Below are 27,691 nucleotides of genomic sequence, written 5' to 3'. Positions count from 1 at the left end.
GAGCTTCAAGCGCAGCCAGCAGAACCCAGTGGAGCTCAACCACTGTGCAAACCAAGTCCCACAGAACCTGCATCTGTTTTTACTGGGGCGATGATGCAAAACATCATCAGGCTTTAAAACACGTCGTGATAAAGTCTGTTAATCATCTTGCATAAAGGGTTTATGCTTTCTACCTCACTGACACACGATATTACCCACAGAAGGGAGAGCTCTCTGCCCTCATCCCATTCCAAGTGCACATTGCAGGAACGTTCCGACACATCTCCACAATTTTCGTCATGTCAGTTGGTAACCTCAGGCAATGTATTAACAAGTTGGTGTACAAACAGGTGCTTCATACTCTATAGATAGAGAAGTCTGTGTAAAGACCTCGGAGCAACCTCCCAGTGTCTGAAGGGAACCCACAGGGAAGACAGAGAGGGATTCTTTCTCAAGAGCTGTAGGGGTAGGACAAAGGGGAAAGGGTACAAACTGAAAGAGGGGAAATTTAGGTTGGATATAGAGAACTGCGTTACTGTGGGGGTGATGAGGCACTGGAACAGGCTGCCCAGAGAAGCTGTGGATGACCCATGACTGGCAGCATTCAGGCTGGACGGGGCTTTGAGTAACCTGGTCCAGTGGAAGGCGTTCCTGCCCACGGCAGGAGGCTGCATCGAGGCGATCTTTTAGGTCCCTTGGAACCCAACCCATTCTACGATTTTACGATTAAGCAAAGTCAGGGGCTTTTCCCCTTTCCCTCCCGAGGCCGGCAGTTCCCTCCCCACGGACGGGGCATTCAGGGCGAGCTCCGAGCCCACGCCTCCGCGGCGAGCCCATCTCGGGGCGGGCGGCAGCGGCGAGCCCACGGGCCGGGCCGGGCCCGCCCTCACGCTGCCCTGCCGCCGGTACCGCCGCCAAGGCCGGGCTCCCCCGACCGGGGCCGCTCCTCGGTGCCCCCCGGAGAGGCCGCCACGGGCAGGGACTCGGGGGGCGGCCGCGCAGCACCGCCGCTGTCCCGTAGGGGGCGCCCTCCGCGCCGGGAGCGGCTCCCGCTTCCCGCCGCCCTTTGCCTCCGTCCCTGACCCCGGGAGCGCCGCGGGCTCCAATCCGCGGGCCCGGCCCCGCCGCGCCGCCAACCCGCGTCCCCGCCGGTCCCGCCGCGGCACGGGCAGCGGACGGGCGGCCCCGCGACCCCCGCGCCGCAGCACCCGCCCGAGGAGCTCGGCCCCCCGCCTGCCCGCTGCCCCTCCTCCGCCGGCGCAGCCCAAGCCATGCTGCTCCTGGCCGCCGCCTTCATCGTGGCCTTCGTCCTCCTCCTCTACATGGTGTCGCCGCTTATCAGCCCCAAGTCTCTGAAGCTGCCCGGCGCGCACGTCGTGGTGAGTGCGGCGCCCCTCGGGAAGGGCACGGCGCGGGGTCCCGCTCGCCGTCCCGCTCCGCCGCGGGAGGAGGCAGCGGGCGGGCGCTGCCGCTCGGCCTCGGCGCCGGGGGAGGCGGCGGGATGGCTCCCGAGCCGCCCGCCCTGCGCCGGGAAAGGGAGGGAAGCAGGGAACGAAGCCGCTTTCTGCGAGGCGGGGGCGCAGGCTGGGGGCAATGCCCCGCTGGCAGCCGGGGGTACGGCTGCGGGAATCCCGCGGCAGGAGCGGGGAAGGCTCTCGGCGGGAAGGGAGGTTTGGGGCACCCGGAGCGGGGCTGGCGGCCGGGCAGCGCCAGGCTTGGGGGTGCCCGCGGGTCCGAGAGGAATGGTGGAAAGCTGGCGGCGGCACCCCGAGCTACCAAAACACCGGGAGCCACAGGTCCCGGGTGATAAGGAAATGACCTGTCCCGATGGCTCTGACAACCGCTGCGTGTCCCGGCTGGCTTAAGGCGATGGTCTGAGTCACCATCTTCCAATCTCAGCACTGGCTTTTTGAGACATTCCTTTTGTATTCTCCAAAGCCACCGGTTACCTCGAGTTTTCTTTTAGCATCATCCATGGTAATGACGTGGTGTGTTTACACACGCATAAGCCAAAGGCTAAATCTATTATCTCCTTGGTCTAAAAAACCAAGTCAGGTACGAGGAAATGGAAAAACCAATACAAAGGAAGTGGTCAGATGACACTTGGGCGCCCTTTCATCTTTAAGCACAGAGATATGGATGTCTTTGAGCAACATTTTGACAAGATGGTAGGAGGAAGTCTTTGGAAGAGTGTACTGTTGAAAGAGTCCATGAGTAGTACATCACTGGAAGTTCTATGAATATGTGGCTTGGGAAGAGGGGGACGGAAAAAAGGGGAATACTACCCAGTTGCTTTCAGAGGCATCACAAAATAGTGAATTTGGGCACATGACAGCAAATGAGTTAAGTGGTTCAAAAGATTCAGCGTCCTAGAATCAGCTTTCTTAGTTTATCTCCAAATCTCCAGGGTATGTTTTGCGCAGAAAAGCTGCAGTTTACGGTTTGTTTAAAATTACCGTGAGTGAGTAGTTTTGGTTTGATTTTTTCATTTTTATCTTTTGGAGTACCTCTTTGGAGGATGGAGCTGTCCCCAGGATGATTAAGTTGCGACAGTGCTCCCCAGTTGCTTTATGCAGTAGGTGTTAACTTGGGTGCTGTAACTGGCTTTGCAGCATCATATTCTGTGTGAGGTGTGTTCAAGGTTGCATTAAGGTTCTTGGGTTATGGCTCTTTCCCTGCAGGAGTAATGATTATTAAGGCAAAGGTGAAGGAGACTTACACACTTGCTGTGACTTGTGAAGAAATAGAATAGCAGACATAAAAAGTGAAATGGATTTTGGTTGGTTTGTTTTATTTATTTATATATGCAGTGATTACATGGAGTTTTGTTCTTTCTGTACAGTGATTAAACTCTTTAAAAAGCTACTGTGCTGGCTCTTCCAATCAGAAGGGTTCATTTAAACAAACTCACATTGAAAACTACTAGAGTGTTCTTGTTGGAGAAGCCTCCCTGTAACCATTGCTGCTAATTAGCAGTTTAAGCTCCATTTGGTTCTAGTAGAAGTCTGAAAAACAGTATTCCTGCAAGTCCTCTAAAATTAGTTCAACTGGAAAACTAACTTTATGATTATATATGAATACACTGATAGTGAAAAATCTTACAGAAAGGCTGTAAGATGTATCCATCTTGATGATGCAAATGCAAATCTGCAGGCAACAGTTTTATTGATGTCACCACTTGTGGAACTGCTTATTTTGACTTCAGTTATGCTCCTCAGGTGTTTCTGTAAACTAATGAAATATGGGACAGTTGGCTTGAAGGTCACTGGTTTTTAGATGTGTAGATGCTGTTAATAATGCTGGACACTTGTGGATTTCAGATTCCCTAATATCATGCATAAGGAAGAGTATTGGGTGACGGTAATGTAAATCAGAAATGCTATTCAAGAACACTTCCCATGTTGTGTGTGTAAAGTGAATTCTTTAATCGTATGGCAGGAGTGAACATGTTCTGCTACTGAAATGACTGAGAGACTTCATGAAAGTATTTAAGGACAGTAACATTGTGCTTCTTTGAAGTCTTCTCACGGAAAAAGGTCAAAATCTGTTTAAGTATCAGGCCTCAGTTAAACCCACTGTTGAAATAAATAAAAGAATGACCTGCAAATTGTGTATATAGCTGGTTGAGCCCTTTCAACAGGTTGAGTGATTGCCATTGCACGCTATAATTTTTCAAAATATACCTGAATAAATTGCTTTACTGAAGCAGAAAAAGTCAGACTTCCCTAGAAACATTTCTTTCTACAGGTCTGTTGAAAATATAATGAAATCTGTTACATTTCTGAAGGAAGGTCATTGGGCATTTCAGAGGCTATTACATACCAGTTATCGAATTTTCAACTTAAGTCAGCATTCTTTTCACTTTTAATCCTTCAGAAAAATTATTTCTCTTTACTCCTAGCAATTATGATTAGGAGATGTCTGAGTTATGGCTGAATAACTTACTCTGGCTGCCATTTGGGATAGGAATTTGAAACAGAAAACTTGAGGGTTTTTTTTCTTGTCCTCTCCCACAGTCATTTGTGCATTTGCGTGATGGAAGCCCTTGCTGTGTTAGGCGAGACATGGTTTCTGGAGAAATCATAGAATTATAAGAGTCCCTTTTTCTTAGAAAAGGAGTGCTATTCAGAGTGAGAGTCTAGAGAACTCCAAATTACTCATCGTCTAATCTCGTGGGTTCCTCACCCCCTCTCCCCCCGCCGTCCATATCTGCTATGTATTTTCTTTACCCCAGCTAGCACCATTAAATGGTAAAGGCTTTTTCTGCTCTTAAATTGGCTCAGGCATTAGGTTTAGCTTGTTTTCAACAAAATGCTTCTTAGATGCTTAATACTTTTTTACTTCTTGCATGACAAGGAAAGCATTCTCAAAGAAAGGGTGTAAAAGTTATTTTTGTGCTGTAGAGATGCGGCTTCATGTGCTGAACTTCTTTGTGCTTTGTGATTCAGAAGGCAGCTTAATACATTTATTATTTTGCCATTGGCTTTATCTCTCTTGTTTGGTCTCAGGCTACAAACTAGTACATGTCACAGATTCTGTGAGAATAAGCTAGTATTTTGGTAGCTGTCTGTAACAGTAGTCAGGAGTATGAAAATAGGTTAGGGCAGTCACCGCTGCTGCATTTGCATTGAGCTCACTCGGACCACATTTAATTGCCCTTTGCCAGGGATGTTACACCCGCTCTCTATACATGTTCTTCCTTAAGTTTCTCTACAAAAGTTCTTGAGTGGTGTTTAAAAACTCCTCGCTTGAAATATTAATGCTAATCTTCTCCCCTTGTTTCAGGCTTAATCTTTCTAAAACCAAGACCCCTCGGGTCTCAGTGTTATGAATGCAGTTATCCAAGTTCTGAATAGCGATGGCAGGAAATGGAAAGACATTACCTGCTTGGCACTGTCTCCCATTCAGTTTGACAAGGTCCCCTTTTCATGTGGCTGTAGTTCAGGATGATTGTGCTGAAGCCTCCTGCACTTGGGTCATCTCTAGTCCAGTAATTTCCCCCCTTCTGTGCAGAATCCAGCCTGGTGACTGTGGTCAGCTGTAAGGAAGGCCCATCCTGGTGTCTCACACCGTGGTTCCTGTGTTGGGAGTGATAAGATCTGTGGTTTGGACACATCTGAGTGGTTCGACAAGAGGTCATTTTGAGTCTAGTCAGGGGTGCTAACCACTTAGAGCCGGTTAAAGGCACGTGCTGTTTCAGTAGAAGCTTCTTTCAGAGCACTGTCTAAAAGCATGAAGCCTGCTTGCGTGCGGTTCTCAGTGAAAGTTAGTGAGTTCTATTGGAGATGCCATATCAAGTCTTGATCATTCCTGATAACAGTTCAGTTAATTGGGATTTGGACTGTCTCATCAAATGAAGTGAATTTCCAGTATCTCAAATTTGAAGATCTAGTAGATCAATTCTCTGTACCTCATGCCACTGTTTTCACTTATAAGGGGGAAGTAAATCCTGTGACTCTTAAAAATTGAACTCTGTTGTCAAGGATCATAGCTCAACAAGTTGGAGCCAGGTACTCTTTGGCATACATAGTTTGGTACCTGTTCTTTTTAAGCATAGTGCTGCATTCTGAACATCTGAATTAATGCTAAGGTTTAATTGTGCTTTCTTGTCAAAATACTAATCTATGGTTTGAGTTGCAGTGGCCATATTTTTATTTTTGTAACTCCTCTCAGGCTGGGTTACAGTAAAATTTAAAAATGGGATCGGTGGCAATTCAAATGTCCAGAATTAGTGAAATGCAGGAGCAGTGTAGAACCATTAGCCACAAGGGTAAGTAATTGTAATGATGTTGTCTTTAACAGAGTAGGTGTGTGCTCTTCTGTTAGTTCTGAGCATGTTAGGAACTTACATACCTAACAGACCTCATAGATTTGCTTAGGTTAACTTCATCATAGCACAAAGCAAACTTTTCACTGGTGTTGGGGATTTTTTTTTTTTGCTATTACATTAGCACTCATGGTGAATGTTTCTTAAAGATGTATTAGTAACAAACTCCCACGTGCTTGTAGCAGCCTCCCACCTAAATGCTAAAGTTTCCCGCTAATTGATATTGTACTTTATCATCAACCAATCTGACATGAGCTCTATCCAGTGTTCTTGGGTGTGACTGTAAATAAAAACTTCCTTTTTCTGTTCCTTGCATGACTTCAGACATTGTCTTTCTGAAGTGAACCTTAGTGCTGTTTGACAAGGTGGAGGCTTGGTGCCAGTACCTTCACCTGCAGAGAATTCCTCAAGCACTGCTGTAGCTGACCCATTCCTGATAGTTGTCAGTTTGTGCTGGTAGTAATCAGCTCTCTCACCAAAAATTGGAGTTGGAACAGTCTTCCCTGCCCATTGATTAGTGCTGGTGTACCTGCTGCTGATCTGTGGAAGCATCTCTCACATACTGTGGATCTGAGGTCTGCCTGAATGTATCAAACTATTTTAACCTTTTCAGATATGTATTGAAATATTGCAATCTATTTTAAGAATTTCTGTGTATTTGTTGCTTCTTTCCCTAATGAATCATTAAATTAATTCTGTGATTCTGCTGAAGTCACAGATCAATAATTGCCACTCGCACTCTTATGGGCTTATTTACTCTGAGAACTGTCGCTGTTGGTTCGTAATACTACAGACAGGGTCTTGCATTTCCAAACGGGACACACATCTTGGAGTTATTCTCAAAGGCTTGGGTAGTGTGAAGCTGATCTTGCAGAGTCAGTTAGAAGTTAATCTGAAGGAGTTCTCTCTAATAACAGAGGAAGCCTAAAGTGCTGAAATTAGTCTTTGTGAGTGCTATGCCTATTCTTGGCCCATTTACGGCTCAAGATGAACCAGTCAGAAACTGTGGATCGTGTCGAAAATCTTTGCTGGGATTATTTTATTTGCACTAAGCTGTTTTTGAAGGCTAGTGGTAAAATACTCAAATGAAAGAAGAGTTTAGTGACTCATGGGAATGTACTTCTGACTCTTCTGACTTTACTGCCTCCGGGAGTGGAAAGAATTTTGAGGATAATGCATCTCTGAAAACAAAACTGAGGCGTTACCTAATGAGGAGACAACACAAGGCTTTTGATAGGATGTGTAGTTAGAGACTGGGATCTTTGTTGGTACACTAATTAGCTCAATGCCTCCATTTTCTTAAAATGCAGGAGGTAACCTTTCACTGGAGTCTTTGTAAAGGTTTTGATAAAAAGCGAAAGGTGATGATTTCCGAAGAAATCTGAATTTCATCTTCTTCCAGTTCTTCTGAACTCGTTTCATCAATGTGTTTTTCTTTAAGATAACTGCTTCTAGGTATTTTGTTCCAATATTTTCTCAATATGAGTTTTAATATGCTGTTTAAGGAAAATTCAAATAACTGCAGTATATAAGGAGGATACCAGTGTCCTAGAACCAACGGCACATGCAGGATGAGACTGATCCAAGTCACCTAAAGATGTCAGGGCAGACATTTTTATTTTGGTCAAAAAGAGAGGTCAGGATTGCCATCTACATCTTGATCCACAGGCAGTTCATAAGTAGGTTTATTGAGGGTAGTGAGAGAGGTGGTAAGGTGACCTTCACTTGTATATTGGTATGATTTTTCAGGGTACATTCCTGCAGCATATGATGCAGGACTGTAGCCATCGACCTGTATTTGTCTAATATTAATGAAATATTAACTTTCTGTTTGCATATAAGACTATCCAGGTGTTACAGCTTGGAGGAAGAAGAAGAGGTTATGGAAATTTAGGTGCTGACATCCTCAATAAACTGAAATAGCAGGATGGAATGGGGGCAGTTCAAGGTTCTGACTGGCGGACTGAAAAATACAGTAAAAAGGGCAAATGTTGAATTAATAGGATTTTTCCTTTAATAAGAAAGAAGGTGTTTTATGTTTACACCATGACATCTTCAGAAAACAATCTGCAGTAGCTGATTTTACACATAATTTCTACTGTGGCCAGGTATGAAGGGACAGTATATAATGGCACTATCACAGCATTCATAGTGATTTCAAACTTCTAACAACGCGCTTTTAGGAGCAGCCTATGGAACATGTGGGAGTGGTCTAAGTGTGCCTGACAACGGAAATGACCAAAAATTACCGCTGAGGTAAAACTGGTTTTAAGGCAGAAACACAGGCTCATTGATCTGTTCAGACCTTATGTTTCATTCATACTCCTTAAGTGAGCTAACTTTAGTGCATCTCCTGTACTTGTATCTCCTTGGGTGACATTTTAACCTCGGTATGTTTTTAGAATTTTCATGTGATTTGACTCATGCATATGTGAGAAAGGATGAGGATAGTGGACTAACACTGATATTTTCAAACGACTTTTAGGTAACTGGAGGCTCCAGTGGAATTGGAAAATGTATTGCTATTGAATGCTATAAGCAAGGTGCTTTCATAACACTGATTGCAAGGGATGAGGTAAGTGTATGTGTAACTTTACCGGCTAAACTGTTCACAAAATCTGTATAGGTGGGGAATAATTTTGGAATTGATCATTATTCATACTACTTCACTGTATATTTTAAGGGGACCCTAAGCATTTCAAATTAATGCATTTGAATAGCAGAGGTGGCTGCCTTTTTAAGAAGCATAGCCCAACATGGAATTTGTGATTAGCTTGCTTTAAAACTTCACCAGTGCTGTTGCTTTTGTTATTGGCATTTGTTACATCATTGTCTAGATTTGTGCCAGAGCACAAAATCAGGAAAACCCCTATATTGGTTAAAACTGTGGAATTTCCCTACAGTAAGTGACATGTGGGAGTTTAATCATCTCTAAAATTCACAAACTGTACTGATGTCCAATCAGCATTATGTAATATTTTTTACTAGTGAAAAACTCTTCATCAGGACAGCTTTGGAAGAAAAAGCATTGCTTTGTTGTTTTTTTTATTGCTGTTTTTTAACTAAGAGGTATTCAGAATTTAATTGGAATTACTCTGTTTTCATAATAGGCTGTTGTTTTATTTGTTGCAAAAAACCTAATTATTCTGGAAATAAAAGCATTTAATTTTTGGGGGGCCCTCAGTCCCGGCTGATTTGATAGTTTACTTACACTTGAGAACTTACTTTACATAACCTTGAATGTAGTCAGAATTAAAAGAATTTTTCTTGAAAGGACTTTCACACTTTGAATTTACCCGATTTTTGGGATTTGATGATTTCATGCCACTGATTATTCTGCAGGAAGGTTTATGTAATTTCATATAAATATAAAATAGAGCCAAAATAATGGAGAAGAATGAATACCTACCGTTTTAGGTGCTCTCTGTTGCATGAAACAAAAACATTAAATCTATGGAAGTCATTACTGGCTTTAGAACACCAAGTGAAAAACAGAGAAGCGAGTTCTTGATAAATTTCATGTTTTCATATCTTTGTAAGTCTTCAAAATGACAGTAAACTGCTGTAACTAGTTGAGGATAACTTCGGGGGGGCTTTAGGGTTTAAGCCTCATTGAAGCACTGAGGACTAATTCTGCTCTCAGAACTATGTTTCAGTTGTCCTTGTGTCCATTTCAGAACAAGCTGTTGCAGACGAAGAAGGAAATAGAAAAGTACTCTGTTAATGACAAGCAGGTAAGGTCACTGCCAAGGGGGGCTGTCGTGTGTTTTGTTTAACACAGTGACTACAGCTCAGTTCACTGGTCCTGTGTTTAAAACAAAGCTGTTTGACAAAATGAGTGAGGACTCAGTGTTTGGGTTCAGGAATACCAGTCTGTTTACATGAGATGTTTTGAGCTCTTGCTATATTTGATGTTGCCTAGCTAGTGCATTAGCCTGCTTTTCTTAGAAAAAGAGGTCTTCATCTGTAGGTGTAGAATGCTTTTTTGGATAGCTGCAATTTACTGTCACTTGATAAGCATTTTATTCTTGCAAATGAACTGGAAGAACCAATTTTTTTTCCCTCAAATACCGTGTTTTTTGCAATTCATAAATACAGCATCTATCTTGGGAAAGAAGTTTAGTCGCTTGTTCCCAGGTTTATTTCACTATATCATACTTTTGTTCCTTTTCCTGACTAATTCCTGTACTGGTTACACAAGTTGAAGTTGTGAAGTTCAGAAACTTCTAAACATAGAAGCTGCTTTGCTGAATAGCTAATGCACTCGTGCATGAGGGCAATGGTTTAGAGCTTGCAGAAGTACTAGCTTGGAATAGCTAAGCTTGCTGTGTTCAAAACATGCAACCTTGAGGTGAAATAGTAAAATAATTTTTTCTTACTACTAATAATGAAGGGGAGAGGGGAAATAGTACTGAAACTATTAACATCTCTGATTTCTTGTGTTCCAGGACTTTGTTGATCATAAAAGTAACGTAGTAACTAAGTTCCTTTCATGATCACAGATAAAAGTAATTTATTTGTTCATAATTTTTAGGGGGCCCTCAGTCCCAGCTGATTTGATAATTTACTTACACTTGAGAACTTACTTTAAAGTTCTAAAGAACTTTAGAGATTTGAATTGATAAACTAGATGTTCTGTTGAAAAGAGCAATGAAAAAAAGCTGAATATTTGCCGGCAAGAATGTTAGTATAGTAGCTGATACAAAATTTTTTAATACCTCCATTTATAAGATAAGATTCTGTCTTTGTTTCCTTATACTTTTATCAAATGGCTTGAGCTGTTTTTGTGTTTTTTCCTGTGCATGCTGCATTACTCAGATCAACTTTGTTTGAAAATCTAAGCCATTTGAGGTGAGGAGAAGCTGTATTTTGCCCATTAAAAAAATCCTGATAACCATTTTCTTTTAGCTGCTCTAGCAGTTTCCCAAGCTTAGCATTATAGTTAATCCCTTGTCAAACACTGTGTCAGGATGTTCTTGTTAAAATCTCTCCTAGCTTGATAGATGCTGACTTCTAAAAAGACTATTATTTGGTGCATGTACCTAGGAGATTCAGTGAAAATGTCCAAAAGCACCTTCAAGGCTGAGCAGGCTCCAGTGTGGACTGACCAGGACTTCTTTTGCAGAAGCAGTTTCAGGCTTGCAGCCAGGTTAAGCAGTTGGCAGTGGAGGTGGCGGGCAGGCTGGCTCCTGGTTGTGGACGTGGTCTCAGGGAAGCCTGACTGATCTGAATGGAAAGGACAGAACTGGAGAAGGCAGGGAGTCTGGGGCAGAGCTGGCACTGGAACAACGGATCAAAAGCTGTAAAGTGACAGTAGATGAACAGAGAAGCTGTACAAAAGGATTACTGAAAGGCTGTAGAGAAAGGTGGTGCCTGGTGTAGGTAACATACACTGACTGTAACCTTTAGTAGATACAGAATCATGGAATGGTTTGGGCTGGAAGGCACCCTAAAGATTGTCTAGGTCCAATTCCCCTGCTCTTGGCAGGGACACTTTCCATTAGACCAAGTTGCTCAGAGCCCCATCCAACGTGGTCTTAAACACTTCCAGGGATGAGGCATCCACAGCTTCTCTAGGCAACCTGTGCCAGTGCCTTGCAGTAAAGAATTTCTACTTAGCGTCTAATCTAAACTTACTGTCTTTCAGTTTAAAGCCATTTCCCCTTGTCCTATCATTACATGCCCCTCTTCAGCTTTCTTGTAGGCCCCCTTTAGATACTGAAAGGCAGCTGTAAGGTTTGCCTGAAGCCTTTTCCATGCTGCACAACCCCTCTCTCAGCCTGTCTTCATAAGAGGATTGTTCCAGCCCTCTGGTAATTTCTGTGGCCTCCTTTGGACTCACTCCAGCAGGTCCATGTCCTTCTTGTGTTGGGACCCCAGAGCTGGATGCAGGGTTCCAGGTGGGCTCTCAGCAGAGCAGAGCCGAGGGACAGAATCCCTTCCCTTCCCTGCTGCCCACACTGCTTTGGATGCAGTCCAGGACATGTTTGGCTTTCTGGGCTGGGAGTGCCCATGGCTGGATCATGTCCAGCGCCTCATCCACCAGCACCCCCAAGCATGCCCAAGCCCTTCTCATCAAGGCTGCTCTCAATCAGTTGTTCATCTCCCAGCCTGCATCGGTGGAGTGGAGGGATGGCCTCAATCCAGGTGCAGTGCATTGTACCTGGTCTTGTTGAACTACATGAAATTCCCAAGAGCCCACTTCTCAAGCTTGTCCAGGTTCCTCTGGATGGCATCCTGTCCTTCGTGTGTGTCAGTTGTACCACCAAGCCTGGTGTCACCTGCAAGCCTCCTGCAGACCAAGTTGTCTGTGTCCTTGAAGACACTGAGTGGTCCCATGTCAAGAGGCAGAGAGCCTCAGGAAAGATTACTGTTTTCTTGGGCATGTGCTGTCACTGTTCAGCTCTTGGATACATGCTTGAAACCAAGTTGCATTGACAACCAGAGTCTGGCCTCTATGTACCTTTAACCTTTCACCTTTGCATGCGATTTAGAGTGCTGATGGTGCAGCCTCTCTGGATGTAGGTGTGCACCACAGCAAAATCCTTACCCTTAGAGTTTTTTTCCAGTATTTTTAAAATCCTTTTTCTAATCTAGAATATTCTCAGTTGCTTTACTCAAAGTAGAGTTGATCTTTTATTGGGGAAGGCTTTCTTAAAGATCCAACATCACGCAATATTTAGAACAAAATGTAATGAGCAGGACTGGGCATAAGACTACTTCTGGTGTCCTAGATGTGGATCTATAGTCCATTTTTTTGAGTAAAGGTAATTAGTATATGGTAGGAGAAAGAATGTATGATAATAGAAGCAAAGAGGTGAATTGTAAAACATGGTAATAGTCAGTAAAAGCTGTGGTAGTTCCCGAGTGTGTTGTTCACAGTGTAACTAATCTATGCCATCTGTTAAATTAAAAAATTTGCTCCAATTTCTATAGAGAACTATGATTTACTTCATCTCCTCTCTGATCTTGGCAAAGACATCCAGATGATAATTCAATGTTGTTTGCATTCAGCTGCTGTTTTGTTCCTAAACTTACGAAAAAGATAAATGTTTCCAAAATGTAATAAATGTTTCCAAAATGTAATAAATGCCTTAAGGGGATTCCTACCAATAACTTGTGCCACAAGTTTACTCTGCTGTCCAACTACACACAGTGCTGGGAGGCAGGAATAGCCAACCTGCTGTACAGGAATGGCAGGCAGATTCTGTTTATGCAGCTAAGAAGTGTTACAGTCTGACCAGGGGCAGGACTGACGATCCCTGGCTGCCAAAGCAGTTAGTTACACTGTGGTGAGCCTTTTTTTGTGTGTGTGTGTTTGCCCACATGCTCCATGATAAGTGGTCATGAGCGCACTTTTTTCAACTACTGATGACTTTTGTTTTATTTTATCTCTAACTTTTAAATTAATTGACCAAAGTAACAGAAAGGATAGAAGTTGGAACAAGAATACAGGAGTCCCTCTTATTATTGCTATAGGAGATGGCTTTTCTGTTCAAGATGAGGAATTGCCCCAGAGCTCTGTTGATGGCTTAGCAGAGACAGTAGCTTATTTGTCAGTACATGGTGTTTGCAGCCATGTGTTTACATGGTGTCTTACAGTTTGGAAGTGGTAACCCAAAAGAAGCAGTGCTTTCTTTGGCCTGAAGTTGATTTGAAGGTGTTGGAAAACCTAGATTCTGAGACCATCTTGCTGAAAGTAGTCAATAACTTTCAAGGAAAGCAGGGCCTAACTTTTAGCTGCAAAAAACCGTATTACTATAACCTATTTTCCTTCATCCTGCCTGCCCACCTCTCCCCTCTGCTTCTTTCTTTCCTGGTCATTTTAATTTTTCTATATCTTTCGAACTAAACCTCTTAATGTCTGATTTTCAGACAAGATGTAAATATGCACACATGCCTTCACTTTTTTAGATATTTATGACACTGTGCAATGAATCAGTTTCTCATAGAATTTCTACTTTCATTTTGTCCTTGAGGTGTCCAAATTAAATATTAATGCAACTAGGTTTACTACTATTCTTAAAAAAAATAATAATGAAATAAGGAGGTAGTGTGTATTGCAAGTACTAAAATTAGGGGGGTTTTAACACTTGCTTTCTAAATTTTGGAACAGATTTGGGTTTTTTTTGCAGTGCTGGTGCTGCCGTTTCAGGGTAACACTGCAACAATGCCTTGCTATGAGGTGGAAAAAACCTATTTTTTCTTTAAAGATGAGTCTAAGCCATACAAATGGTTTGACTTGTGTTTAGCTGATAAAAGTTAAACATATTACTGGGGAATTTTGATTGTCTTAGTTAAAACAGCTTTTACTAAACATCATGTAAATAACTCGGTCAATAGTGTATCTTAGTACAGTAAATTAGAAATTGTACTTTGCACATGAGTCACTGCTTTGAAGATCATGAGGTGCTTATTTGTTCTTAATGCAATCTTTATTATACTAGAACCTGTGTATGAGGGGGAGGAGCTTGGAGGTAGCAGAAACTGCTTTCTTCAATGTGCCAGAAGGCATAATATCTTGTCAAAAGATTTTTTTTGTGGAAAAGATATGACATTGGGCTTGTTTCATTTTGAAAGGCTCTAAGTCAACAATTCCTGGGCTTGGTGTGTTGTGAAAATGTGCTTTCGCTTTTCTTTTCTAGGTTGTACTCTGTATTTCTGTTGATGTGTCTAAAGACTATGAACAGGTGGAGAATGTTCTAAAACAGGTGAGAAAATAACTGGTTCACCTGCATAGCTTGAGAAACTTATCTCTGTGTGTTGTATTTCTGTTGGAAATGGTATTTTATTTGGTATGGTGATACAGGAAGGTTTTTTCCTTATAAAGAATATCTTAACCTCTGTCCCCTCTTCCAGGCTCAGGAGAAGTTGGGGCCAGTTGACATGCTTGTAAACTGTGCAGGGACATCAGTTACAGGAAAATTTGAAGATATTGAAGTGAATTCTTTTGAAGTGAGTGAGCATACTTTTTTATATATTTCATCATATGATAATTTCTTATTTAATCATTCTAACAATTAAGTTGCATTCTGTTCCAAAATTTGTGTCTGCAGACTTGAACAGTGCTACACTTGGCTTGTGCTAGCTGTTAGAATGTCTTCAGATTTGCAAAGGTTGCCTCTAACTTCTCCCCTGATGATTTCACATAGTTTCTTTTTTATCTGTTGAAGATTTTTCTTATCTTTTTTTTTAACCTGTTTAAGAAAATGCAGAAAAAGAAAGAAAAATCCGTGTTCACTTCTGAGACGGATTAATTGTTTCAGCTTGAGAAGCTGCTGCTCTGATGAAAAGACAAAAAAGCAACCCCAAAACACCTGTATTTTGGTTACTTTTTGCCCACAGCCCTCAGGCCTCCGTTCATCTACAGACACTGCTGAATCATCTGAAAATACTAAATGGGCATAATTTTATAATAAATTTGAATCATCCATTTTATTGCTTGTATAGGCTATCAGTTGTGTTTTATGTTTTGTAGAGAATGAAAGTAAAGACTTCCCTTTATCCTGGCAAAGAATAAAATCTCTGAAACTTGTAAATACATAGCATTTTTCCTGTTTCCTGTTTTAGAAAGCTCTTTAAACTTTCAGTACGTTTTCATGCATCATGCATAAATGGATTGCTTCCTGGAGGCTGTTCAGGTTAGATTTTCCCTGAAATATTATTCTTTCTCCTTCAAGGCCATATGGTTCACAGTATTATCAGTATCCTGGATGCTATTAAGACTTACAGGATTTCTTTTGGCTTGGAGAGAGATTTTTAGCTATAAAACAGTTTATGAAGCTGTAGAATAGAAAACAGTTGTTTCTTTTGCCAGAACAGATCTGGTGAACTTGATTGCTAAAGCAGACTGAAGCAGGGGTTTTTTTGATAGATAAGACCAAACAGCTGAAGAATTCTGGATCTGAGGCTCAAATACTCCACTACTGCTGTTGTTTGTACAGAGATTAATGGCAGTCAATTACCTGGGCAGTGTTTACCCAAGCCGAGCAGTGATCGCTACCATGAAGGAGCGCAGGATGGGGAGGATTGTCTTCGTGTCGTCTCAGGCTGGGCAGTTAGGCCTGTTTGGATATACAGCTTATTCTCCCACGAAATTTGCTCTTCGAGGGTTGGCTGAAGCCCTGCAAATGGAGGTATGTGTGCAATGATTTCAAGTAATTTTGGTTATAAACAATTTTAATTGTCCTGTTTAGCACAGGACATTTTCATTAAAAAAATTGGGGGGCGTTTGTATTGTGCAGCATTGCAAATATCTGTGTGTTACTGCTGCCTCATTTGGCAGCAGTACAATGCTATTGCTCTGCATGGGTTGCAGAAACTAACCTGATTTCAAGAAATAGAAAAAATCTGTTCCTAAAAACTGAGTATGACCACATGTGCAAACATTTTTTAATCTTTTATTTTAATTAAAAGGACTAGATTTTTAAGACTTTTGATTAAAAGCCTTTTTCAAGGTTCTAAGTGCAAAGTGCTATTGAAGATATCACATGGATGCATGAGATTGCCAGTTTGTTTGAGTGTCCATGGTAAGTGGTATGTGAGCCATATGAAACTGTAAAACTCCTAGGCTAGAATTTGGGGATTGTCCACCAAAACAAAAATTGGGTTTGCAGTCACTCACCCTTCCATATTTTGATATATATGAGCTTTTTATCCTGCAGTGATCTAAGCTTGTGTTTAAGACCAAAACTAAACAAGCACTGTTTTCATTATTCAGTGGAACAAGGTGGGTAAGTACATTGTAGTAAGAGAGATAAAACTGACTTGAAAATTACTTTTGCCATTCTCCTGTCAAGAATGTATATTTGAGTAATTACGGGTTTATATATAAAATGCTTTTGTTTGGTTCCAGACCCTTGCATAGTCCCTGTCATATGCCTTGATCAGGATAAGAATGTGGGGTAAAACTGCCTCTAACCACTCCTGGTCTGCCAAATAGAACAGTGTGAATGCAGGGTCTTTCTTCAGACTGGTGACAGATACTTCTATGAAGACTGAATTATTCAAGACTAAAAATAGGGTGTTTATGGGCGTGTGGTGTGGTATTTCAGGAAGTGTTTTCAATATAGAGTGTTTCATAATATAAATAAAAATGCTCAGTGTTTTACAACATTTTGCTTTATCGTAGCCCTCTGAATATTTCTATTAAAAGTTTGGGGTTTTTTTTTTGTACTGTGGTACAGATTTGCATTGTAGCAGTTTGAATAGGATTGCAGTAAGTAGTGTAATTCTATGACATGTACATGCATAAATAAATACAATCCTTGATGTAAGACCTTCCATTTCCCCTCACATTTTCCAATTATTTTTTTGTCTCCTTAGACTTTGACCTCTTGCAAGTTTATACCATGGGTTGAAAAGCCTTGAGACTTGAGTATACCTCTTACAGATAACAAATTTGAATTTTACATTTTTGTTGTTGTTTTTCCTCGGTGAAAGCCTTTCTGGCCTTGTGTGTATAAATGTTGGGTACTGGTATTTGACAGTGGTTTAGTCTTCTTTTAGAAATTGAAATTGGTAAAATTGTAGACCTAAACTACTTTAATATTCTTTCCAAGTGTCTTGAAAGCCACCAAGATTAATCAAATAATTTGCAAAGTTTTTAGGGCATTTTATTAGAAAAAGCACCACAACCACCTTTTAAAAATCTTTGCTGTTTTGTTTCTCAGTTGACAAAGCTGCAAGTCTTGAAATTGATGAGTACTTAACCCTAGAAGCAATCTGAATTGTTGCTTGCTAAACTTATTAATTAGAAGATAAATTGATGAAATTATAAGGGACATGTGAAAGCTGTCGGTATTAAGGTAACACTTAATGCTTTTGTAAAACACAGGTAAAACCTTACAATGTCTACGTAACAGTGGCCTATCCTCCAGATACTGATACTCCTGGCTTTGCAGAAGAAAGTAAAACAAAGGTAAATTATCCTTAGTTTTTGAAATCAGTATTTTTAAAGCATATTAAGTACTCTTAAACACTTCAATTTTACCAGTTCTTAACTATGCAGAGTTATATAGCTTGCAGATAATTTTGTGTAGTTTCTCGTTCTGAGGCTTTAATACTTGCCTTTAAGATCTGAAACATTGCAGAGTATTCCTGCATGCAATCAGAATATTGCTGTGGGGTGGAAAACTGTGAAATCACTATTTGTTTTGATGCTAAAGCTTAATTAGCCAAAAACAATATTCCTGTTTTGCATCTTCGATAATGTGTGGCTGTTGTGATAGATGTGACAGATCAGTAAACCTCAGTTCCTTCAGTGAAGCCTGCAGCCAGATCAAATTGTATGAATGCATGTACTGACGCAGTTCAGTAATGGCTGTGCTCTAGTATTGCAGTAGAAAGGGACCTCTCTGGCACTGTGTTCATAGTGGAAATGACAGTATCACTTTTCAGAAGGATGTGTCAGCAGCAGGAGCCCTTTTTCATTTGGTTTACCTTAAAAGTGAAAGTTTTGACCATCTTGTCATTTGCCATGTCCATACACGTGAAGTATAATTCCAAAAATCACATTCAGGCACCCTGTTCAGACTACAGCATCAGGTAAACAGAAAAAAATCTCATTATTTTTTATTTGCATACTGTGAACTAAAAATCTGCTATCTAAGACTATCATCTTTTCAACATGCACCATCACGTACAATTGGAAATTGAGTTTGAATTCCATTTTTTCTTTCACCCTTTGAATAGGAATCAGTAGGGATTGTATAACACAATCCTTACTTCATCATTTCTTGATACAGATATTCTGTATTAAATGTATACTCCCACACATCCGCATAAAGTGCCAGAATTAGACATCTGCAGATACTTGTACAGCTTGCATATTCTCTAGGATTTTTAGCCTATTTCAGGGCACCAGCAGGCACCAGGAGAATGTACTGTTCATCTAAGATTTCTCTTCGAAAGAGATTCAGAGAGATTTATCTTTTTTTGTCAAAAAATCTTTTGTCTTTTAGGAGAGAATTATGCTTTGCTTTAGCCTACATGACCTCTTTGGATGACTTGCTCCTAGCATGATAGTGTACCTTAAATCTTTGCAGTATTGCATTGCTCTGACATTTCAGATACCCATTTATTGTTGCATTTATTTAATACTACTGAATTAATATTAATATTCAGTACTACTTAGAACATATGCCTCCATCTTGCATCTCCTTATTTTTCTCTGTAGTTATTGAATATAGTAAAAAAAAAAATGTCAGGAGCTAGGATACAGCTTTCCTGTGTTTATTCAGTAAGCTTTTTTTTTTTAGGTAGCTGCCTCACAAATGACAGCTGTACCTTGGCCAGCTGAGTAGCCAGCTCAAGCATTTAATGGCTGATTTCTGCCTGCCTTATTCCCAACATATCATTAACTTTAGCTGTCACTCCTGAACAGCTGCTGGTTTTTTCCCAGATTTAGAGTTTTTGAATTACTGTTGATATCCCTATATCTCATTCAGATTCATTTGATATTGGCCAGTAAGCTCAAAAGTAAATAAGGGGCTATGAAATGGACATAAGCCATATCACTGTGGGAATGAATGTAAAAGGTTTTTGTATGTGATTTTTGCTGGCGAAGGCACTGATGCGCTCTTGGCCACCCTTAAAATACACATATTAAAAAGAATAAAATTCAGTGAGTTGGTTGATGAAATCAGAACTCATAATTCTACAAATATAGGGAAATAGGCCCTTTTCTATGAAATTTAATTACTGTAGTACTTTGAATTGATGATGAGAGACCTGTAGTTGTTCAACTTTACCCTAGAAATGCTTTTTAAAAAAATAATAATCCCAGAATTAAACTAATCCCAGTATTAGAGTAGGCCTGGGGAAAAAAAAATTTAAAAAAAAATTAAAAAAAAAACAAAACCAAAAAAAAACCAAAAAAACAAACCAACAAAACAAAACCACCCAGGCTGTTTTATAGGATCTTAAAATATTTCAGGTCTATCTTATACTTCATTTCTGGCAAAAAACATTAAAGAACAAATATAAGTATTGAGGAAAAAGAGTTAAAGTGTTTTGATAGCTTCTACTGAAAATAAAATACTTGGGGGGAAAAAAAACTCACTTTCATGGAAGTAATAAACTATATACAAAAAAGTACTACTCAGGGAAAAGTTATAACTTCCCTTTGTAAAATTGGACTATTATTTGTGAACATGCTTATACCTTTGTTTAAATGGGTGTTTTAGGTGACACTTGCTAGCAGCAGTATCATCCATGTCAAAAGACCCATACCCAAAATTTGACCTTCCTGTTTTTCTCTCCTGTGTGTGCTTAGTCAAACTTAAACTGGTGTTTTTCTATTAAAGCCCTTAGAGACGAAGCTGATTTCTGAAACCTCATCTGTTTGCCAAGCAGAGCAAGTTGCCAGAGTTATAGTGAAAGATGCCATAGTAAGTAAATTGTGGTTTTTTGAGCATGTTCTGTGTTGAAGAGTCTGGGACTGAGACTATAAGATAATGGCTAAGCTAAATGCAAAAGCAATTAACACAAAACAGTTCTCTTAGGTTAGTTTGAAAAGAGCTGTTTTCTTTATTCTTTTTTTGCCACTCTGCCCACAAACAATTTTATACAGTCTCTCAGAAATAAAAGGTATCTGAAGCTGTACATAGACAGATTAAAATGATGCATCAGTATGATGCAATGTCTCAGGGATGGATTATGACTGACTTAAAAGCACTAAACTACTGACTTTGTATGTATCAATTACCATTTGTCTAACCTCAAAAGCTTGTTGTACTCTCTTAATTTTTCTTGAAGATGAGTTCATATAAAAATAATTTTACAATAAAGGAAGGCAGTTGACCTTTTTTGGCTTTTAATATCTGAAGTATGTGATTTGTGAGTGATTAAAATACATAAAATGCTGTTCTTAGTGTATTGCCTTTCTGAGGATTTTTTTTCAATGTTTTGTGCTAGGCTTGCATGCTAAATAAAGCACCTCAGAACAGAAACAAACATGAAATTTCATGATTGTAAAGCACACCCACTGAATCCTAAAATCTGCAATTACTTTGCAGTTCCAAATACTCTTGATATTCAACATGGTTTACACCTACAGCAGGTGTTCAGTTGTGAAGTTTTTACAGTGTTGTAAAGTGCTGTTTACAAATGCAGCAATAAACATAAAATTATGTCTGATTTTGTTTTAAAAGCAAGTACTACCTCCACAGAGTATTCTTCTGTGGAGATTAAGGAAAATTAATCTCCTCTCTCATCCTAAGCATCTGGTATATTTATACCATACTTTCTACACTTTGGATCATATATTAGTTCAGATGTGGTCTTTATGCACTCTGGCCATGAGCAGAGAGACTGAAATAGAAACAAGAAGGTGTTTGTGTACTCTCAGGTGTATGTTGGAAAATAATCAGATCTAATAACCTCTACTACTTTGCATAGCTTTACCCCTAACCCTGAATCAGGAACTCCACCTTTTCCTTTCACTTCCACATTCCATAGATTTAGTCCCACAATGTTTCAGAAAGTCTGTCTGGCATAAAGTCAAATGAAAACAAATGAGAGAAGCCTGGGAGTAAGAGCTGTAGAACTGCAATTTTACTGTTAAGTAATTAAAGTTGTTTGGTTGTTTGGGGTTTCTTCCTGGTATCTTCCCCCCGCCTTTTCTCTCCTCTGAATTGCTTAACAAGCTGTGTCTTGCAGTTAAAAATCCTTGGTGTAGGTGAAAGAGAACCTGCTACCTAGCATTTGAAATACACCCCCTTGCAAATCTCATGTGATAAGCAAGCTAATTTTAACAAAAGGCAAGCTGTATTTGTCATACAATTGCAGTAGTGGTTGGTGATCTGATAGAGTTAGGGTGTCATTCAGTTTCTGAAATATGCTTATAGCTGTGAAGACTGTCGTGTATTTTCTTTAGAAGTAAGCATGCCACAAGAAGAAATTTGCAGCCTTTATGTCTTGTAAAAATCTGCAGTAATTTAGCACACTCTCTCTAAAGAGAAGTTGGCTTCTTTTTCCATTTTTAAATGAATACCTTTTATAATGTTGCTGTATAGCCCAAAATATTTTGGAGTATTTTGCTTCTTAATTGTGGCAATATTTTTTTACAATAAAATATTTGTTGTTAGCGATATCAGTTATCTGTGTCCATCAAGAGTAGCTGTTGAAATAAGGCACATCATGATTTGCTACAACTGGGGAAATTACTTTTTGTTTTCTTAATCCTTCCATCCAGCAAGGGAACTTCAACAGCTCAGTTGGATCAGATGGCTACATGCTGTCAATATTGACAAGTGGAATGTCACCAGTCACTTCTATTACTGAAGGTCTTCAGCAGGTAGGATTTGGGAAGTACCCGTTGTCATAATTTCTGGTAGTTCAAAACAGTCTCAGAATGTAGAACATGATGCAAAAATGGATTATCTTTTCATCAGATGGCTGTTAATACTGTGGCACTTGGGTTTAGGAAACTGCAGTAGTATTTTCAGGCTGAAGCAGCAAGTTGGTGACTGAGCTGAAAGTATTCGCTGCTACTCAAGTCCTGAACTGTAACATAGTTAGCTTGGTTTGGTCAGTTTGCTTTCTGAAAGTTATATAACATGTCTGCCTAGAACTTGGGGTTTTTAACAAATTTTATGACTCAATAATGTGGTGGAATCCGGGATCCAAAATGAATTGAAAGCTGTTTCTCTCTGTTTCCAGGTTGTTTGCATGGGCATTTTTCGCATCATTGGCCTATTTTACCTAGGAAGTTTTGACAGCATAGTTCGTCGCTGCATGATGCAAAGGGAAAAATCTGAAAGTGCAGATAAAACTGAGTAATCTTTACTTTGAGTGGAAAGAAGAATGTCAAGCGGTCCTGGACAGCTTGCTGCTTAAGTGGGACTCAGTTTTGCTCCTGAAGGATTTAGGCTGGAAGTACTTGCATGTGTGACAGAGGAGTCCCCTCAAAAGCTATGAAAGAAAAAAACAAAAGTACAAATCCAGAAAATGCCAAACTATGCAAAAGTGTGATTGAGGATTAGATAACTTTTTTTTTTTTGGTGATTTGAGTTGGAAAGAATTTGGAGAGCTCGTAAGTGATCTGCAGAGTAGAATTTGAGAATGGATTATGTGTGGTAATTCTGGACAAATACTTAAGTTTTCTCACTTTGGTGCTTATAGATGAAATAAGTACCATGACAGACTGGGCTGAAGTAGATTGAAGTCCCCTGAACAAGTTGGTACCTTTTGCTAACGTTTTGGGACTGCTTTGGATTTAGAACGTTAACTTCTCCTTTGGCCAATCTACAGATCCTTCTGTCAATGACAGCTTTCCTTATTCTGTCCAACATACGACTGTGGAAACCTGAAGATGGCAAATACGTTTGTATGATCCAAGCTTTCTCAGTGTGGGAGTAATTAAAAAGTATGATTAATAAATGCATACTTTCTAAAGGGAGATGAAGAACCCGTTCCCACAGAGAAATGCTAGGAGATGTGGTCGGGTCTGTAGCTCTTCTGGCCTTTGAAGTACGTTGTGAACAACAACAACAAAAAAAATCAAACCAGTATCAATGTGTCAGTTATAACTCAGCATTTTAAGCCATTGAAACAATGTACAATTTTTACTGATACCTAATCTGCCAGTTTTTGCTCTGGAAAGGAAAGTGGCTTAATGCTACTGTTATGCACATTAATTTCAAAGCTGCAAATGATGAGCCAAACCAGTAGTTGATGATAGAATCAATTGTAATTAAAATGCCGGGCTCTTCCAGTAGCAGGAATGTAGCTTTTTAGGGCAGAGGGGTCCGGAGGGGGGAGAGGTGTGTGTCAGAATGGCCTTCCACACTGCATTTTATCACTGCACGGAAAAGCTTTCACATGAGAAATTACATAAAATACTCTCCTTATATGACCCACTTCTAATTTGTTTCATTTACATTATATGAAACAAGGCTGCTCAATAACTGCTTCAGAATACACAGAACCCAGTGGTTGTTTCTAACAGATCTCGTTTAACACTGAAAAAGCTTGATGCATAACAATGATGTTTTAAGGGTGCACTATGTATACAGTTTATTTAATGGACCACTATAGTATAAGTGCCTTGTGAGCTGCTTTTTTTTTTTTCAAAAGCTGCATATTTTGTATTTGTTAGCACCGCTGTGTTTTCAATGTCATATTTCCATTTTCATTCAGTACTCTGAATCTAAAATTATGTGTAAAACTGGGCACTTTCACTTCTTTGACAGAAATATTTAACAACCAAAATAGGCAAAATTGATTGCTTTTGTTAAGAGATTCTCTATATCTATTTAAGAAGATGTATTCAATTAAACTGAGATAAAAATTCACAGGTGGTTAACTGGAAAACCTTAGAATGTAATTTATTGAGGCTAATTTTTTCCCTCTCTGAATTAGGCTGATCACTTTTCAAATTTTCTTCACATAGACTAAACTTGCTTTAATACCTGGTTATAAACATATTTTTTTTGGAGAGGATCACATTGGCACTCTCATTTTAAGTGGTGAAAATTCATTAGATTGCAAATGTTGAGGCGCTGTTGAATTCTTCACAAAGCCTGTGTTTTAGGTCCTGCCTCCTGATTTTGTTTAGATATGTGAAGTTGTGCATGCCTATAGTATAATACTAATTTTGAGAATATAGTGTATTCCTGCATTTTTTAACAGCTTGGCTTCAGTGCAAAGAAATCCAGTGTGCATTTGTATTTCCTGTGCTGCTTAATGTGAGTGACATAAAGGAGCATTTATCATACATCCATTGTCAACATTGCTGTGTTTCTTAAAGCAACATAACAATGCTATTCATAGAATCATGGAATGATCTGGGTTGGAAGAGGCCTTAAAGATCGTCTCGTTCCAACCCCCCTGCCACGAGCAGGGTCACCTTCTACTAGACCAGGTTGCTTCATCCAGCCTGGCCTTGGAACACTTCTTCAGACCCTATGATCTATGTTATTCTTGTTTTGATGCAAATCAAATACTCTTTTGACCACCTGGAAAAGATACCAAAATGGGTGAATTGGTTGTGTTGTAGTTTGAAAGAAATGCTTATGTAAGTGACTTGATACCAGCACTAGCTTGAAGGTCAGGACTTAAAACCAGTAAGCCTTTGGATACTTGAATTTTCGGATCTTCAGCTTGGAATGTTAAAGGGTTTGCATTTAAGAAACATGACCCAGAAGGTCAGAGCACACACAGCACTGTGGCAGCTGGGCCTCTAAAGCTTTCAGGCTGGACATGCTGGATCACCACTCACCTCCTAGTCATGACTGATAGAATTCAATGCAAGTATCTGAATAAGTAAGACTACCAGGTGAAAGTTATGGCCCTGATCTACAGACAGTTTTGTGGTTTTTAAGACCTGATTTTGCATAGTGTAAGTGGTTGTCTTGACAGTGAAACTGTAGATTGTACCCCTCAGCAACTGTGGAGGTTGGAACAAGGTATGTTTTTTAAAGCAAGAAGAATAATCTTTTTCATTGTTCTAGTTTCTGCTGTTGCAAGTTAATGATGTTAATTTTAGCTGATAAACTTCTCCACTGTTTTACTGTCAAAACAAGGTAAATTTTCAACTACAGCAACCTTTGGTGTAAATTTTGTTTTCTTATGCACATTCTCTATCTACCAATGTAGTTATTTTAAGGTCCAATATAAAGTGAAGGAGATGCCTTGTAATCTTGTGGAAAAATGTTTAGCAGTTGAAAACTCTTGCCAGTTTAAATGTTACAAAACTTCTGCATCAAAATGTTTTAGCAGTGTATTAGATTCATGAAGATCTTCAAATAGGCTTTACTTTCTACTTACTGTCTAATTGTCAATAATTTCATCACTTGTGCCATATCATTTGCTGTCTTGTCTCTTGTTTTCTTGGTCAGCCTTTAAGATTCAGTTTAGGCTTTGATAGTCTTTTCCATTCCATGTAGTTTCTAATGACTGTTTGCTTAATAGACAGATTTATTATAATTTTACTTCTAGTTTATTTCACCAAGGTGTTCACGTGCAATTTAAATAGATTTAATATTTTAATAAGGAAAAATATATAGGTGAATAAAGTTTATTTGCTGTGAAAAACTCTAGGCACTTTTAAATGGTAAAGATATATAGCGTTATTTGTAAACAGAAACTTTGTGCTTATTGCAACATCATTTTTTTGTGCCAGAACTGTAAACTAGTTTTCATATTTTATATTTCTCAAAATAAACGGAGAATCAACAAAGCTTGTAACTTTTAACTTCTTTGAGAGGATAAAGACTAATGGATAAATTCGTTTGCAGGGCTTTGCTGTGGTGGGGTTTTTTAGTTTGGGTTTTTCTTTTTTTAAACTCAAGATTAGCTCTGCAGGAGTCTCTTAATTTTTAGGACAGCAGAGGGGGCAACATGTCCTTCCATTTTAGCAGCTATGGGCAGAGGTAAAAAAGGATGTGAAAAATTTGACTGAGCATAGTCAGCAGACCCAGTATCCTCAAACTACAGTGAAAGTGAGATTAAATTGACAAAACCTGCCTTTGTTGCTGGAGGTAGGGCCAGTATGTAACCAGTGTTTGTGCTCTCTGGAAGTGCTTGAGAATCCTGAGGAGCCGAGCGATGCTCATTCTTCCCAGTGGAAAACAATAGAAGTAATAGTTAGGGCAGATGTCTTTCTGTACCAGCGCTGAGCACGCAGCTGTGTAGAAAATCACTGCATTATGTTGGAGTTCTGTGGTAGGAAGGGCTTGAGTGTGTAGCTTGCCCCCAGCATAATAGTGAGGGGAAAATAGTGCCAAGATACTTATTCTCAAAGTAAATACAAAATCTCAAATCTTTTAAAGAGACATTTGTATTAAATTATCAGAGAGACAAAATCAAAGATGGATTGAGGAAAGCATATGCTGTCTAAAATGTGTTGCTGATGTTAATCTTTTAATTCCCCAACATTCTAAGTTTTGAAATGGAAGAAGGCCATTTTGCAACTGGAGCTCCTGTTTTTTCCAGTTCAGTACACATAGCAGGCCAAACTAGATTGCTCCTCAATCTTTTTCATAATTTAGCCTTGTAAGTGAAATAAGATTATCTTGTAGTTCCATTTAATTGGGTTTTTTCCTGCCCAGCCAGTACCAGGCACGCTGTAGAGTAGGTGTGTGCGTGATTGTCTGTCAAAAGCTGGTAGTAAAAACCTCATGAAGTAATTTCCTTTCCTCTGTCACTGGAGGGAGACTTCAAAAGGCATCTGTCTTGCCATGCCTCTCATTGTGTCTCTTACTACTTTCAACCTAAGTTGCTCTAAATTGGTGGGAAAGGTTGACTGTGGGTGATGGTTTGCGGTGGTGGGAAATAATGCTGGTAAGCTTTTGGATGAAACTTGCACTGAAGGAAGTGGAAAGTGCAAATTTTTTTTTTAAACCCAAAAGATGCGTATCTAATTTTTGGAGGGGGGGTGGGGCAGAATCTAATTTGATGTGGGAGATTGATTTCATAGACTTGATTGGGAAGGTTTGCTGTTTGGGGAAACCTTGATGAATATAATACTAAGTCTCCTCTGTGGTAGAATACCACCAATGCAGTCTGAAATTTTCTTTTTTTAAGTTGAAAACAAGTTTGTTTTCAGCTTGGAGGGGAATCCCCATGTTAATTTTAAACCTTTCCAGTTCTAACTCTGAAGTTGATTCTGTAGTGTGCTGCTAGAGCAATGTAAATAAACATAAGTGGCAAGAGCAAAACACACATGATTAAAACAATCATGCTACCAAGCACCAAGAATCAACTCCCTTGACCAAAAAAAAGGTGTTAAATCTATAAAGATACCAACTGTAAATAATATATATAAAATGAAGTTTAAAATGAAATTTTTAATGACATAGGTTACTTGCAGCTGAGGGGAACACCCTTTCAAAGCTAACAGGTGCTTCAAAGTAAGTTGTTAAAATGAAGTGTGTTGGTCTT

At 39.7% G+C, this 27,691-nt stretch overlaps 1 protein-coding gene across 1 annotated transcript; it reads left to right on the top strand.

Moving 5' to 3' along the window:
* Positions 1–1,125: 1,125 nt before the first annotated feature.
* KDSR (3-ketodihydrosphingosine reductase) lies at positions 1,126–25,988 on the top strand. The gene is made up of 10 exons (XM_041475933.1): positions 1,126–1,358; positions 8,292–8,381; positions 9,484–9,540; positions 14,452–14,517; positions 14,666–14,761; positions 15,751–15,942; positions 17,643–17,726; positions 20,113–20,196; positions 22,002–22,103; positions 22,469–25,988. Exons 1-10 carry the CDS (start codon positions 1,251–1,253, stop codon positions 22,586–22,588), a joined length of 999 nt encoding a protein of 332 aa, XP_041331867.1. The 5' UTR covers positions 1,126–1,250; the 3' UTR covers positions 22,589–25,988.
* The last annotated feature ends 1,703 nt before the right edge of the window (positions 25,989–27,691 follow it).

This window comes from Pyrgilauda ruficollis, unplaced genomic scaffold (genome assembly GCF_017590135.1).
Source record: "Pyrgilauda ruficollis isolate IOZ18807 unplaced genomic scaffold, ASM1759013v1 scaffold37, whole genome shotgun sequence".
Lineage (NCBI taxonomy): Eukaryota > Metazoa > Chordata > Aves > Passeriformes > Passeridae > Pyrgilauda > Pyrgilauda ruficollis.
The sequence above is the reverse complement of the archived record's forward strand: the minus strand, read 5'-3'. Positions and strand labels throughout refer to the sequence as shown.